This window comes from Bombus pascuorum, chromosome 2 (assembly GCF_905332965.1).
Source record: "Bombus pascuorum chromosome 2, iyBomPasc1.1, whole genome shotgun sequence".
Classification (NCBI taxonomy): Eukaryota; Metazoa; Arthropoda; class Insecta; order Hymenoptera; family Apidae; genus Bombus; species Bombus pascuorum.
In genome coordinates this window covers 2,851,175-2,864,179 of record NC_083489.1, presented here as the reverse complement: position 1 = coordinate 2,864,179, position 13,005 = coordinate 2,851,175, and the positions used below count along the sequence as shown (strand labels likewise).

At 33.5% G+C, this 13,005-nt stretch overlaps 1 protein-coding gene across 1 annotated transcript; it reads left to right on the top strand.

The window, feature by feature from the left end:
• The first annotated feature begins 8,343 nt into the window (after window positions 1-8,343).
• LOC132916365 (integrin-linked protein kinase homolog pat-4) lies at window positions 8,344-12,866 on the top strand. The gene is made up of 7 exons (XM_060976281.1): window positions 8,344-8,854; window positions 9,170-9,335; window positions 9,505-9,697; window positions 9,792-9,872; window positions 9,962-10,404; window positions 10,484-10,714; window positions 10,797-12,866. The coding sequence occupies exons 1-7, from the start codon at window positions 8,766-8,768 to the stop codon at window positions 10,941-10,943; spliced, it is 1,350 nt and encodes a 449-aa protein (XP_060832264.1). The 5' UTR covers window positions 8,344-8,765; the 3' UTR covers window positions 10,944-12,866.
• Window positions 12,867-13,005: the final 139 nt, after the last annotated feature.

Here is a 13,005-nt window from a genome sequence, read left to right as displayed (position 1 = left end):
AATCATTTACTAATTACGATAATCGACGTTGTTACGCAATCGACAATCACTGATACTTCGACTGAGAAACATTTCTGGAATTTAAAGTTGCAAGAAGTCACGCGATTTTTTTCTCACAACATCGTCCCGATCAGCGTTACACAAGGATGCTGAATCGTGCAAATGGTGTCTGATACACGATTCCAACTAACATAAAACGGAACGTAATTGCCGGTTTCTTCGTTTCGTTAAAGTTTCGCATAACCGGTGTGATAAAAATGATAGATGAACCGTATAGCTCGTTTCTTTTATGGTTATTTACAGTAGCGGACAAAAGTTTAAGACGATGATTTGTAAACCGGATTACAAACATCTTATACGCATATTGTTCTTCTATTCGGTTTGTCTCTTTGGAATAACGTAGCTGTATGTTTGACCTTCGTAACCTCAGACAGTCAGTTGTTAAATACAAACAATGTAGGAGTTACAACAGTTAGTTACCGCCTAGCACTTGGAAACAGTGGACATTAGTTTAAGACGATCTGTGTAAAACGTGAGTACGAGTACAGTTTTTGAACATTTTGATTCTGGAATGTCAAAATCATTGTTTAGTGTACCTTTTATTGCTTAAAATTCATTTAGGTAGGAACAGACTATGGGTAAATCAAAGAATTTACTTGAAAACGAAAGGGAACAAATCGTAAGGCTGCGAAAGCAAAGTAAAACCTTCACCGAAATAGCAAATATAGTGAACAGGTCAGAAACAGCTTGTAAACAAGCTTGGTATAAATGTTTAAAGACAGGCATGTATTGCGATCAACCGAAAAACGGAAGACCACGGAAAACAACACCGAAAATGGATCGCCGGATTCATCGATTGAGCGAAAAGGATCGTTTTCGTAGTGCAAATAATATTGCTGCGGAGATAAACTATGAAAACGATACACAAATTAGTGCTAGAACTGTTAGGAGAAGATTAGAAGACTTTAACTTAAGAGGACGAAAACCCCAAAAGAAACCACTGCTGAGTTCTAGGAATCGAAAAAGACGACTTGCATTTGCTAAAGCTCATAAGCATTGGACAAGTGAAGATTGGCAAAAGGTATTGTTTTCTGACGAATCGAAATTCAATCGCGTCTGTTCTGACGGGATACGGTACGTTAGACGTCGAATTGGCGAAAGTTTGAAAACACAGTGCGTTTTAAAAACTCTTAAACATGGTGGTGGCAACGTTATGGTGTGGGCGTGTTTTTCTCGAAGCGGCCCTGGTCCGATATGTCGTATCAATGGAATTATGGACCGTTTTCAATACAAGGACATACTCAAGAACACAATGTTACCTTTTGCACGCAACAATATGAGTGATGATTTTATTTTTCAAAATGATAATGATCCGAAGCACACGGCTCGGGTTGTGAAACAGTTTTTTCAAGAAGAAAATATCACCGTGCTGCCGTGGCCGTCGCAATCACCAGACATTAACCCAATCGAGAATTTGTGAAGCATCATAAAAAAGACAGTACAAGGTTATAAACCGAAAAATTTAAATGAACTTTACTCTACGATTGAAACAGCCTGGAATAATATTACGGTAGATTAATATAAAAAATTAATAGATTCTATGCCAAGAAGATGTACCGAAGGGATAAGAAATAACGGATATTGAACAAAATATTGAATTTAAACAAAAATTGTGTATATTTTTTAACCAAAAATTAATATTTTTTGTATAGTCTTAAACTTTTGACCGACGAAATATTATACAGATTTCGTTCCTTTTTTATAACTTAGCTATTGAGCAAAATATCAAAATGAAATTTTTTTTCTAAGTGTACAAACAAATGTACAATTAGTTAATACCAAAAGTAGAACACCGTATTTATATTTTTTATGGAAAGTAAATCAATTATTTATTTCTTCCATTTCGTCTTAAACTTTTGTCCGCTACTGTATATACGTATCTTGAGACCGAAATACCTTAAACGCTACTTGTACCATGGACTTCGTCATAAAGATTGCCATGTATAGCATATTGATATATAGAGTTGGTTTTACAACTTATGTTCAAGGAGGAAAGAAACAGAATTATGACATCAAATAAGAAAAAACGAGGAAAGCTAAGTATAGAAAAGTATAGAAAAAGTATAGAAAAAGAGGATACTAAGAAACTGGGAAGAACTGTGTCGTTAGAATTTGGCTCAGGAAAATCTTATTTGGGGTAGAACAAGAACTAAGAACTTGAAATAACGAGCCAATTTAACTATTATAATTACCCTTATTTCATAATTTTTATTTTAACGAAAAGTAATTTTATTTAACAGCGAGACCAAGCAAGTCATATTTTTAAAGAATTTGTTCTTATCGAGTAACGAACAAACAAAATCTCACACAAGATAATGGACGATTTAGGGTATTAAATCCTATCTTTTTCTTGCGTATGTTTCGCTAATATATCGATAAATCCAGTTTATTGTACAAGACAACGGTATTTGCTTCTAAAAGAAAAAAAGAAAAAGTGAAACGATAAAGGAAATCGTGAAATTCGCCTTTGCCTGGTCGAGGCAAATTACGTGAAAATATCCATTGTTCTTCTGGTTGAACCTGAGGTCGAGGTTGAAGTCAAACAACGAGTTTCTCCGTCTAAAAATTATTGTTGTTGGCCAATTTCGCTTGGATCGTGTTAACGATTCAGTATCGGATAACGCGCCATAAATTTTCATCATGGTGCGTATCGAAAAATGCCGGATTTCCCTTTTATACGTTGAAAAATGAACAAACTTTTATCGAAACAGAATTAATACGATAATACATGTAGGCAATGAAGGAAATTAGAGACAAGAATGGTACGACCGATATCACCGCGTTATTCAAAAGCCAGCAGTGAATGTCATGAAATGATTTCACGTTCGATCGGTTTTGTTTAGCGCAGAGTGAATGAGAAATTTTTATTACATTTAAATCTACCCAACTTTTTCCGTTTATCCGTGTTACGTGATTGTATGAATTTATTATACAGGATGTTCATGACGCTGTGATGATCAGTGTTCGTGATCGTGTTCAGGAATTTATTGATTGTCATAGTCTGATAGAAAGGTGTCGTAAATAAAAATTCGTCAACATTGAATCAATAAGATCATAGATGCAATCTAAAATAATTTCCAGAAAATATCTTTCAAAAGTGTCGTGATGAAATTTTTGCTGCGCGAAATATTTTAAAGGCGTGCCTTGCTATATTGAAATTGAAAGGACTATACGTATATCTACGTACGTATTATATATAATATTGGCATTTTATAGCCATTAGACAGCTGCGTATATGCATAAGCGAGGTATGAAATCTTGGTTCATTTAATTCGCATAATTGCTACAAGAATCTGAACAGTCTACTACAAGTTACATTTAATTAATTCCTTCAACTATTTTTCCATCGTTACCGTCACGATTCAGATAGATATACACATAGTATATGCATTTTAATTGCTGCTGAAAAATTAATATAATACGACAGGAATACCAAAATTGTTAAAATAGAAATTAGTACGCAAATTCGTTGCTTATATATTACAAAAATGAAGAAAGTGGATATAGGAAACTTACGTTAACTAATGAAGTATGATAAATGTAATAACAATGTACTAATGTGTAATAACTTCTTTCGGCCTGTCCTTGTCTCAATAAAGTTCTTTAAAGAGTTATTATACATAACAAAAAACTGTTAAGATGGCTGTTATTGTGCATTACAAAGAAGAAAAATGCAGGCTTTCTAGGAACAAAGAGTCCTTGACTTGCGCTCCGTATATCTACGTTCACGTCAGGACTATCTCTCAATAACGTAAACGTATCCTCGATATATATATATATTTATTTTAATTAATATTTCTGAATTTTAGAACATTCAGATCCTCCGTTACCAGATTTTTTACTTTTCGTGTTTTCAAACCTCCTACCTTATCGAATTTTGGAACGTGCAAATTCTTTACTTTTCAATAAAAAATTTCATTTTCAAAGTGCTGGGTATTTCAAATTTCCAACATTTTTTTATCCTTATCGTAGCCTTTCAACTTACATTTCTATTTTTTCTTCCTTATGCGAGTATTACTGCATTCTATTTCCGATTTCGTTCGGGGTAAATCGGCTTCCTTCCTCTAATTATTATCGTGGCGATCGGCCGGATTTCTCTCTGAAACGCACTAATACAACTCGTTATGAAGAGAAAGCAAAATGTTCGAGTTGATCCATCAACGTCGATGAATCATTGAACGTCTTAATTATTCCTCGGGCTTTCGAGTTACATGGAACAAAGCCACGCTCGGATCCTTGCATAATCGTTCGACACGCGCGCGTAAATGGGAAAGGTAAAACAATAAGAGAAATGACAATGATTAGTGTGGGATATCATCGGTAAACGATTCATCTTTGATTTTATCCGATAATAGACTCGTTGAACGATTTGTAGATTTATCTTGTATGCGGTGACTTCGATGAATGGAACAAAATGACATCATAAACGGTATTAGAAAAATTACGAAATTTGTTTATAAGAATGAAGGTTATTATAAGAATGTGGAAACGATACGATTAATTATTCCAACTTTGAACAGTTGTTTAGCTATTCATATATCACGAAGGAATGGTGTATAGACAGGCGAATTAAGATCGTATCTCAACAGTTAATTTGCGTGCCTCTTGTCACGCGTTTCAAGGTACAGGAACACTTTCCGTCGTACACGTCGAACGAATTAAATCATTAGATCTTCCAGTTAATTGTAATCTCCACGCAATAGTATTAAACGGCTGTAAACTCTATTTTTCTTTTCTTGCGCACGATATTGTTATTATTAATAATATTATTGTCATAAATGAAAGGAGACAATCTCTCTTTCTGAAACGTTAGCAAAGGGTTATACATCGTACAATTGAAATATTTAAAACAACAAATAGTTCTGTTACATATATTTTACAGAATAACTTTCGTAAGAAAAGAAATCAAATGTTGCTCCAGAGGTCGTAAATAATCCAATCTTCGTAAGTAACGTGATCTGAATGAGTTGGTAAACCTTCTAAGTAATAAATTATACGATTTTATTGACAATTTATTATCATATGTCTGGGTGATTAATCCACTTCTAAATACACGTTTCTCTATGCTGCATGATCGTTCCTATTTTACATAATTATCGGCCTCGGCGTTTTCAACGTATATTAAAACTATCCCTGTACGCTCCCCTGTGGGAGGATCTGTATACCTAAATTCCTATGATAAATAAGACAACTCAATCAATTATTAATTATTATATCAAGGCTCGCAATGCGCACGGATAACGTTCATGTTCGAATTGGCCACTTCACCAACAACCATAACGCATGGCCTTGTATTCAATTAGCGTTTAAAGAATCCATGTAACATTCGTATTTAACGTTAAAACATTTCGACGTTTCATCTATACATCTCAATTACAGCTATACGAATAATTGCTCCGAGTTTCAACATTGTAGACAATACTTTTCCCCCTCTATCTATGTATGGCCTCCACTTTTGCCCGAGGTTGAGTGCAGACTGTTCAAAGAAACGATCTAGAACAAGGGCAGTATCATTGCGCCATACAGCGTCCTTCTTTTCACCAAATCTTTACGATATTGTTTGAAAGTTGTTTAGATAAGATCGATTCTTCCTTCTCGTTCTTTTATCATTTTAGTCATCGTATATAGTTTACACAAAGAGAGAAGAAAGAGAAAGGAAGAAAAAGTAAAAAAAAAAACATTTTGCATGTAATAATAATACGCTCGAGTTGAACGGCACCACGTGTTATTTTCGGATTATTATTCGTAATGTACGTGGTCAGCCGATAATATTCATATCGCAACGACGTGTTACCATAGTAAATATTACGCTGCGCAAGACCACACCTACGATGCAAGGCTAAGACTTCTATCTAGCTTCCACAATGCCGATTTATTTCGTCACATTCCACTAATTCCTATGCGTTTTCTTATCGGCCATTTCGACGATTCTCTGCAATTGTTTCGCTCGTTACTGCGAAATCGTTTTATCTATAGATGATCAAGATTGAAATAACAATCTGATTAATTCAACTCTTATTTCATATACCAGCGATAATAATAACACTGGTAATTTCGAACTTTAATTCGCTGAATCATCAGTGAAATAGTTAGAATTTATATCGATCGTTAATCGCTAAGCACTTTTACGTTACGTGCTACTGTTTCTCCTCCTAAATCACCGGTCCACATAAAACAGGGATATGGTTTTAACGATATCCATCATAAACCCGTCGTTCTTGCCAGTGAAGTTCTCTCACGTGCTAGTAATTTATTATCCTCGATTTCATCCTATGTTTAGAGGCGTGACGAACCAACACATTCCCATTACATATTCCTACGATACACTAGAGAACAACGAAAGTGCACCGTTCAATGACAATATCACTTTAATAGAGAGACAAGGTTGAATTTGATTAGTCAAACGGAATCGACGACAGGTGCCATTTAATATCGCACGATAAAAGGGAAACTGGAAAAGGGAAAGATACGAATAACAACGTACCATGTCGATCTTAATTGCTTTCACGTGTTTCCTTCTCTCATTCTTAAACGGAGTAACGTAGCTCGATGTCTTGGAAATTTTTCGAAAAAAATCTCCCTTATTCTTTGTCAACTTTTTCCTAAGATCTCGAATTATTTTCTGGTCACGTGGCCAACCTACTTTCCGACCTCTTACGAGCTACGCGAGTTAAGTTATTCTAAAGTATACGACGCATTCGTGAAGATTATTTGCCGGTTCAGTTTGACAAATGAAATTAATCGAACTCTTTAATGTATTTTATACACGTGTGAATTTTCCAAATGCACATTTGTCTGAGATCGCAAACACGACAAGATCGAATAGCAATGTGCAGCAGTTATCGTACTTTTTTTCCTAATGAAAAAAAAAAAAAAAGAAGTGCTTCAAGTATGTACGGATCAAGGGCGAACAACAACATTATGCATATTTGATATCTGCATTTAATTTAAACGTATCGGTATATTATAATATTACGCGAATATTTATTTAATACGATATGAAAATTAAAGCGTCGCTTTACTATTGAAAGATTCACCGATGAACCTTGTGGTTTCAATTATTTTTGATTATTATAAAAATTGTAATACCAGTGGTATAGAAAAGAATAATTTAATGCAAGAAAACAGGTGGAGATCACACCTTCGGTAATTATCGACTCGTGGTTACGTGAATTGTGCACACCCATTAGCGTGTCGCGATTTTTTTCTCCGCGTATTAACAACGTATTAACAATTCAAATAAGATTGCCACAATATCACGTACCGGAGGCCTGCCTGGTTGGTGACCAATAAGATCATCGACTGTTAGAAAAATCATCGGCCGAATGCGTGTTAACTGTCCACCTTGGAGGAGTTATGGTATCGGATGACGTTCGTTAGAAAATACATATCATTTTAAATTCCACCTGAACAGCAGAGAATCGATTCGCGTGGAGATCGTGTAATTACCGTTGTACACGAAGGGAAAGGTAATCCAAGGGTAAGTACAAGAGCCATCCTTGGAAAAGTATTGGGGATGATATAGAAACAGAAGGGAAATGAAAGAGAGATAAGAGGATTTCTTTATGGATTTCTTTTATTCCTGACTTTGTGTAATTAAGTTCTTCTGGTGGGGTTGAGACTCATCGTGTTATATCGAGAATGGACAAGAAAAGAAGAAAAGAAAGCATCGTGCGATATTATCGTGCATTATTATTAAATTAGTTATTTAATAAGCTTCGTCTGAATGATACAAAATATGTATTGCTTATTATTTCTTAAGAGAAAAATATGTTAATTACGGTTGAAAAACTCTATAGAATATTCATTATAAATCTTTCTCGTATCTGAACGTTCCTTTGCGACGAAGTAAAATAAACGACGCTCGAAGCAAAAATATGCAGAAGAGATATTGAAACGTATAAAGTAGCTTAATTAAATACGGAGAAACGTTGGAAGAACAATATAAATTATGTAGCGTTATATGGTTAAAATATCAGAATAGTATGTTATATAACAAAATAACGTAATTTATGATTTATTAATATTTTGAATGAAATATAATTTAATATATGATCTTAAAATTTATTTTTCCTTTATAGCGCTTTAGTTTTGTACCTGGATATATAAAATACAGAAAATAACGGAAAATTATAATCTTTTTACCAATTTATAAGAATGAAATATTCAAATAATTGGAACGCGCCATCTAACGTATTACTATGCAACTCTTTTGATCGTAGATACCAACTGAGGTTACAACATAGCAAATCTTTTTGATTTTCGATTTTATTGGTACATATAGATAGAGTTACTATTCTATATAGTTTCTAGCCTCTAACTCTCTTAGAGAGAGTGTCTTCTCTAATAATATGAACTAGTATGAAGTAATCATCTCGTGGATGGGGGAGTAAACTGTACACAACACCACGCGTCATATATGGTCAGATGTTCGATTATACTTATTGTAATGCAATAAAATCATTATATTCAACATTGTGTGTTATTTTGTAAACTGATGTACGCCGCAGAGTTCGAATCTCGTTACTAATCCGCCTATTAAGTACAACGAAGTAATGTGTGGTTTTTGTGTCAGCGTTGCTTGTGTGTGGAATTATGGTTATATTTAGTATATGACGACTACGGTGTTTTGAAGCACGGAGCACTGCCACTCCTTCAGTTATAATATTTTTACAATTTTTTTATTTTATTTGTAAGTGAAAAAAATGGAAGATATATTTCAATGGTGTCGTGAAGGAAATGCCATGCAAGTACGTGTTTGGCTAGATGACACCGAACATGACATGAATCAAGGGTAAATATAGGAAAATTCCATTTTCCGAGAAGCACCGTCTCCTGTTCTTGTTTTTTTATTATTCTTTTTTATAACCGTTATTCGCCTCTGTTTTCTTTAATACCGGTCTTTCGAATGTATTTTTGTTGTTGTTTAAAGTTTTTTATCTGGATCGATCTTTTTAATTATAATAATAGCACTTTAAAAAATATATATTGTTTTTTCTAATCCTTGTTATCATCCCATTGTATCCGTTTTTATATTTCTTATTTATTTAATTATATCAAATTGTAACATTAATCTGATTTCATTTATGATTTCATGTTCTATGTATAGCGATGATCATGGGTTCAGTCCACTCCATTGGTGTTGCAAAGAGGGACACTTGAAATTAGCCGAGTTGTTAGTTAGCAGAGGAGCACGTATTAATGCAACTAACAGAGGTGATGATACTCCTCTTCATCTTGCATCTGCCCATGGACACAAAGAAATAGTTCAATTGGTAAGCCAAATATAATTGATTGTATGTTAAAATGATGAGATAGGAATATACTTGCATATTGAAAAATTTTGTAACGTAAAGGAACAATCGATGCTGGAGAGTCAAGTACAGAAATAAAAATAATCATGTTTCTTTATTTTTAAGAATTTAATGGAATTTATTTTTATAGTTACTTAGGAATCGAGCAGATGTCAATGTCACAAATGAGCATGGTAACACTGCCCTTCATTATGCGTGCTTTTGGGGCGATCAAGCAGTTGCCGAAGAATTGGTAACTGCTGGTGCTTTGGTATCAATTGCAAACAAGGATGGTGATACTCCGTTAGATAAAGCACGAGGCCATTTGGCCAAAAGATTACACGGTACTTAATAATTGATAAGGAGTTATCGATACATGATACATTGTTCGCAGATTTGTAATATATGAACTATTGTACTACCAAATTGATTTTTTAGATTTAGCTGTAGAATATGGACAGGACTTAAAAAAGATTCAGTTTAAAGATCAAAGCTGGCTAGGTTTGAAAACTAGAAGTCGTGAGTAATATTGTATTATACGTATTCTATTATACTTAAGAATTCTAATTAGTAACTGTTAATTACTAATGTCTAGTTATATCATTTAGGTGATGCAACGCTATCAAGGCACAAAGGAATAAACATGGCAGATCTTTCTCTGCATACTCATTTAGCTAGTACGCCAAGTGGTGAAACATGGCGTGGGCGTTGGCAAAACAATGACATTGTGGCAAAAATTTTGAATATACGTGAATGTACGGCTCGAATTTCAAGAGACTTTAACGAAGAATTCCCAAAATTAAGAATTTTTTCACATCCCAATGTACTACCTGTACTTGGTTGTGTCAATCAACCACCGCAATTAGCAACTGTCTCGCAATATATGGCACGTGGGAGTTTGCATAGGCTTTTACATGGAGGTACAGGCGTCGTTGTTGACACTGCCCGTGCACTTAGACTTGCCCTCGATGTAGCGAGAGCTATGGCATTTCTTCATGGGCTTGAAAGGCAAAATAGATGTAGATTTCACCTTAATAGTAAACATATTATGGTATTTTCATTCGTCTTTATAATGATATAATATTATTATGTAAGAGTTTCGGTAATGAATATATTCGATATTCGTATAGATTGATGAAGATTTAACAGCTCGCGTGAACATGGCGGATTCGAAATTTTCATTTCAAGAGGTGGGTCGAATCTACGAACCAGCGTGGATGTCTCCGGAAGCATTAAGTAAACGTCCGGCGGATATAAATCTCGAGGCCAGTGATATGTGGAGTTTTGCCGTTCTGTTATGGGAACTTGCGACAAGAGAAGTTCCGTTTGCAGATCTTTCGCCGATGGAATGTGGCATGAAAGTTCGTTAAGATTTGTACATCGTTCATTTAACATAAGTCGGTAATTTAGTGATTATATTCATTTTTTGTGTATTTGTTGTAGATTGCACTAGAGGATTTACGTGTTAGTATACCTCCAGGAATTTCACCGCATCTTGCTAAGCTTATTAGAATTTGTATGAACGAAGATCCAGGGAAACGCCCGTCTTTTGATATGGTCGTTCCTATACTCGATAAAATGAAACGCTAATTTTTGATATAATTTTTCTGTGCATTGTAAGAATCGTGGCTTTCGTCCAAACATGTGTTTCATTGCGAATGCGATTAATCAAAGATTGTTCCAAATTAGTTTACTTAATGATTCATTTGGATTCGTGACAAAGTAAATCGAAGCAAAAAGAGCGATTCTCATTTGAATTGCGAAGAAGCACATAGTTATACTTGACGAAATGTTTCGAAAAACTGTACCTGCTAATCGGTATCAGCATATAGAACAAAAATTCTTTTAAAAAAATTATTATTTAGTTGTAAAACCGGCGTTCTTGTAAGAATGTCACTACTACTAAATCTTTTCGATACAAATTGTTTTCTATCGAATACGTTCTTTACCAGTGAAACTATTATTATTTTTATTATTATTTTTCGACGCTTTTCGCAATGAACACAATTTAGCAGAAAAATCTTCGAATATTTTTGATAAACTGGTAAATAATTTCAGAAATGGACACTCGTTAAACGAAGTGTCATTTGTATGAGTTATTCGTTATTGTTTTCTTGTCGATAGATTTTAATAGAGATAATCGAAGTTGGTTGATGAAAGATAATCTTATAAGCTAATATTATAAGCTAGAGATCTTTTGGGCAAAATTTGTGCGATAATTAAATGATAAAAAATACATATTAATTTATATTTGATGAAACATATTGAATTCTTCGAAAGGTAAAGTTCCCGAATAGTTGTATTCTCGCCGGTATCTATGCTCTTGAAGTATATTGTCAGATCACCATTTTAAACAATCTTTTCTCATATATACATATATAGGGTAGGTATCGGTTTCACTTTACGAGTTACACATAAAAGTATGTTTGGCATCATATATGTACTTTGCTTCTATATTTTATACAAAATTGAAAGTTAGATATTATAATTATTGTTTGTACATGCGCGTGTGTGTTCAAATTATAATTATGCTGATTTAGTCGTGCCATTATTGATAATGTCCATCCGGACCGCCAACAGTTAAATACTCCTTCACATATGGAATTCAGTGATTGGAATTTTTATTAGTTTTATCGTTGTTTGTGTCACCATGAAGATACTAAAACAGTACAATTAAAATTCATGAGGAGGTTACACATCGACAGAGTAAGCTTCATACGGTATATATAATACCAAATGTACTTTAGCGTATAAGTAGAACATTAAAACCGACCACCCGTTGTATGCATACGAAAAATACATTTAAAATGGTGATCTTGACAATAGGATTTAAGGGCATCAGAATCTGTGAAGTGGCAACATGGCCCTTCGAAAAATTCGTAGCAAAATTTAGAAAAGATCTGAAAATGTCAAAATAAGGAATATATGCACCAATTTTTTAAATAACTTTTTACTATTTACTAGATAACTTTTGATATAATTTTTCTTATATCGTTAATTAAAAACCATTTTCATTCCCAAAGAAACCTAATTAAACGTAATCAAATTGCACTTACTAATTACATTAGGAAATGCAGCCTCAACTGATCTGCCTTTATTAAAATAACTAAATTATATTTTTTATACAATCGTATTTAAAGAAATAATGTGCCTACGAAAATCTTCCACAATATTTGTTCATATATAGTGAGCAAGTTTATTGTTGTCTGTTATTTATACAATTTTCATGTATTCCTATTGTCTATAATCATATTCACATTTTCCAAATAAATATTAACTCGTCTTTTTATACATGTATAATATGATCGACTTTATAATATCGTTAATTTTGTTGATACATTCTGGTGCACGGAGTGTTAATTATAATTAATACTTGATGTGACTATTACTTTTTCTGTCATTTCACTCTGAATATGTCCAGCATATGTTGCGTCAATATCACAAGCTGGATTTTATAACCTCTGATATATTGTATCTTAAAATGAAAATAAATAAAACTCTATAATATATAAATAGTGACTAAAGATATTTATAATATATTTTCTTATATTTCAAATATGATTTATTTGTTGAAGTAAATAACTAAACTGAATAATAAATTTCTTTCCCAATTTATCGTCGGTATGGTGGAGAGAAAAAGTTATATTCGCAT